This window comes from Sinocyclocheilus anshuiensis, unplaced genomic scaffold, assembly GCF_001515605.1.
Source record: "Sinocyclocheilus anshuiensis isolate Anshui unplaced genomic scaffold, SAMN03320099.WGS_v1.1 scaffold250, whole genome shotgun sequence".
NCBI lineage: Eukaryota > Metazoa > Chordata > Actinopteri > Cypriniformes > Cyprinidae > Sinocyclocheilus > Sinocyclocheilus anshuiensis.
In genome coordinates this window covers 301,589-304,929 of record NW_015547652.1, presented here as the reverse complement: position 1 = coordinate 304,929, position 3,341 = coordinate 301,589, and the positions used below count along the sequence as shown (strand labels likewise).

The 3,341-nt window shown below is 34.1% G+C and overlaps 1 protein-coding gene across 5 annotated transcripts in view; it reads left to right on the top strand.

Moving 5' to 3' along the window:
- Positions 1 to 2,978, top strand: part of LOC107702032 (peroxisome proliferator-activated receptor gamma coactivator-related protein 1-like) — a 20,064-nt gene extending 17,086 nt beyond the window's left edge. For 4 of the 5 annotated variants that reach the window (XM_016504213.1, XM_016504212.1, XM_016504210.1 and 1 more), the window contains 2 exons: positions 1,093 to 1,244; positions 2,663 to 2,978. In XM_016504213.1, coding sequence (XP_016359699.1) covers positions 1,093 to 1,244; positions 2,663 to 2,760 — 250 coding nt within the window. In that variant the 3' untranslated portion in view covers positions 2,761 to 2,978. The remainder of the gene's footprint in view (positions 1 to 1,092; positions 1,245 to 2,662) is intronic. The other variant, XM_016504211.1, reaches the window with a different exon arrangement.
- The last annotated feature ends 363 nt before the right edge of the window (positions 2,979 to 3,341 follow it).

Here is a 3,341-nt window from a genome sequence, read left to right as displayed (position 1 = left end):
TGACGAGCTCCACCTGGGCCAGACTGATTGATTATCTGATCGTGCTCCTCCCGAACCTTGTTAATAAAACATCATGTTGTGTGTCACCGCAGTTAAATCGGTGTCTATCATGATAAAACCTTAATATCAAACCTATATAATGAGTTTGGAAATTGTAGAGAAATGCTTAATAAATGCATTACACTGTAACTAAACCCATTTTTACTGTAGATTTAGTCAACTAAAATTGTATGATATTTAGTCGATTAAAACTAAAAAGATGACTAAAATATGACTAAAACTAAATGGCATTTTAGTCAAAAGACTATGACTAAAACTAAATCAAAATTTGCTGTCAAAATTAACACTGGCGTGCTGTGCGCACCAGAGACTGTTACTTAAAACTGTGCTTTATGCTGGACCGTAATCGAATACGGTTATAATGATAATTAAAATATGAAACGGTGATACTAACCGTGGGGAATTTTATCATGATTTATCGTCAAACCGGTAATCGTTACATCCGTTATTTGGTGCATCGCTATCAGAAAACAAGTGTTTGAGCCTCAGCTACGGCTTCTGTTCTTCTGAGCTGATATATTTTCTCAGTGCTGAAGATGAAAACAAAATGCCATCGAATCGTTTCTGAAGACAGTCAGAACCTTCAGAGGTACATTCATATAACTAATTCATTAATATATTAATTTGTATAATTCCATTAGCACTCTTTTAAAACCTCCCAGCTTTTCCGCCCTGTTTTCACTCAAAACGAAACTACTCTGCATGCTGTGCGCACGTGAGACTTAAACTTTAAAGACTTTAAAGTTTACTTAAAACTGTGCTTTATGCTGGACACTGGACAGTATTTATTTATCGCGAGTTGTTCCAATCGCGGTAATCTAATACGGTTTTAATGATAATTACAAGATGAAACGGTAATACTAACCGTGGGGAATTTTTATCATGATTTATCGTCAAACCGGTAATCGTTACATCCGTTTTTTGGTGCATCGCTATCAGAAAACAAGTGTTTGAGCCTCAGCTACGGCTTCTGTTCTTCTGAGCTGATATATTTTCTCAGTGCGTTTCTGTCTTTCTATTCTCTTCTTGTAGAGACAACTATGGCTTCATCACGTATCACAGCACAGACGACGCTTACGCTGCCATTGAGAGCGGCAGTAAACTGAGGCTCCCAGACGAGCTTCCCTTCGACATCTGCTTTGGCGGCAGACGACAGTTTTGCAAATCCAACTATGCAGATTTAGGTTGGTCTCCTGAACGATTTCTCATTTCATATTACTTTACTTATTCTGTGCTGCTGGTCTTTTTAGCTGATATGAGGAGAAATATATTTCTTCATTGTCTATTAAGCATAACAGAGTGAAAGGTGAAATGATTAATTTAAATAAAACCCCAATATGGCTTTTTTTATTATTGTATTTTGTTATTTTATATTATTACTATATAAAAATAAATGTAAATTTTTATTTTTATTTTGTAATTTTAGTTTTTTAGTAGTATTAATAATAATCAATGGTTTCATGTTTGAAAATGAAGAAATTAAGTCAGTCAATAGTAATAGTAATTTTACAGTTGTAATGTAAAATTAAGTTGATCGTTATTATATTATTTTTCCTAAATACTACATTTTTATTATACAGTGAAATATTAATAGTAATATTTCTTACTTAGTTTTTTTAGTAATTGTTGTTTTTATTTAATAAATAATAATAATTACAACCGAGTTTAACATTTGAAAATGAAAAAATTAAGACATGAATATCAATATTGTACTTATATACAGTTACTACTGTATAGTAAGTACTTTAAAATAAAATGAGATTATTTTTCTTAAGTACTCATTTTATTTTATTGTGAAATATTACAATAGTAATATTATCTATTTATGGGACCCAGTGATGTTGTGTATATGGAGAAGAGGAGGGGTCCAAGAACTGATCCCTGAGGAACCCCAGTGACAAGTTGATGTGCTTTGGATACCTCCCCTCCCCAAGCCACCCTGAAAGACCTACCAGTGAGATAGGATTCAAACCAGCGAAGTGGAATCCCTGTGATGCCCATTGAAGAGAGGGCAGAAAGGAGGATCTGATGATTGACAGTGTCAAAAGCAGCAGAAAGATCCAGCAGAATAAGAACTGATGATTTGGAATCAGCTTCCATTTAGTCATTTGTTTTTATTTACTACTAGTAGTAATAATAATAATAATATTTATTTTATAGCTATATTAAACTCACTTAAAGAGTTTAGTAAAAATTTTGTCGGGAAAAGTTTTAGAATTTTTAATCACAAGTTAATGTAAAAATATCTTGTGTGATATAACTTGTGTTTGTTTGTTTGCTGGGTTTTATTGTATTTGTTATAATTGTATTTTTTTAATTGTTTTTGCCATGAAAATAGCCTTTGATGCTGACATGGCATTAAATAAATATATACTATACTATACTTATAGCTATATTGATATATATAATAAAGTTTTTGGATATATAATCACAAATTTCCTTTTTTAAAACGCATTTCACAATTTTTATTAGAAAAATCACAATTCGTTTTTTTTCCCCCCAAAATCATGCAGCCATAAGCAGAACTGGTTCTTTCACAGTGTAATGCGTTATAAAACTCAGGATGTTTTGGTTTGGCCTTATTTGTTGTTCTGTCATTTAGATTCCAACCGCGATGTCGATCCAACATCCAGGAGCCGATGCGAGTCGTTCGACTTCGACACGCTACTGAAACAGGCTCAGAGAGGACTGAAGAGTTAGCAGCACAGAAGATCAGAGACTCAACATTACCTCAGAGCACTGATAACCAGAAACCGATTTCAGCGGTGACCAGCTTAAATGACCAATTCAGCTGTCGACATTGGCCATATACAGTTTAAGCTGGTTCACACTGGTTTAAAGGAACATTCTGGGTTAAAGGCACAATATGTAATTTTCGCCTCTAGAGGGCGTGTATTCAAAATAAACAAAGAGACAAAGGCGTAGTTTGAAGTGGCCGTGACTGAGTGGGAGTTGTGGTGATCTTCTTTGAAACATTTGGGATAATGTAAGCACACAAGTCAGCAAAATATATAACACTGTTCTAGTGGTTTTTGGATATTTAAATAAAAAAATCTTACATATTGTGCCTTTAAGTACAAGTGAAGCTCTATCAACAGCATCTGTAAGCTGCTGGAAATAACCGTGATATAAATGCACTTAACATTGGAGGTCTGAGAATCACATGCTGTACAGATGGTGTCCAAAGAGCTGCGCTCGAGCTTGACCTGGAAAAGCTGTTATTTTTTGTAGCAGGGTCATTTGCACTTCACTAAACTGACTTTGCTTTCAGCTCTTTCTTA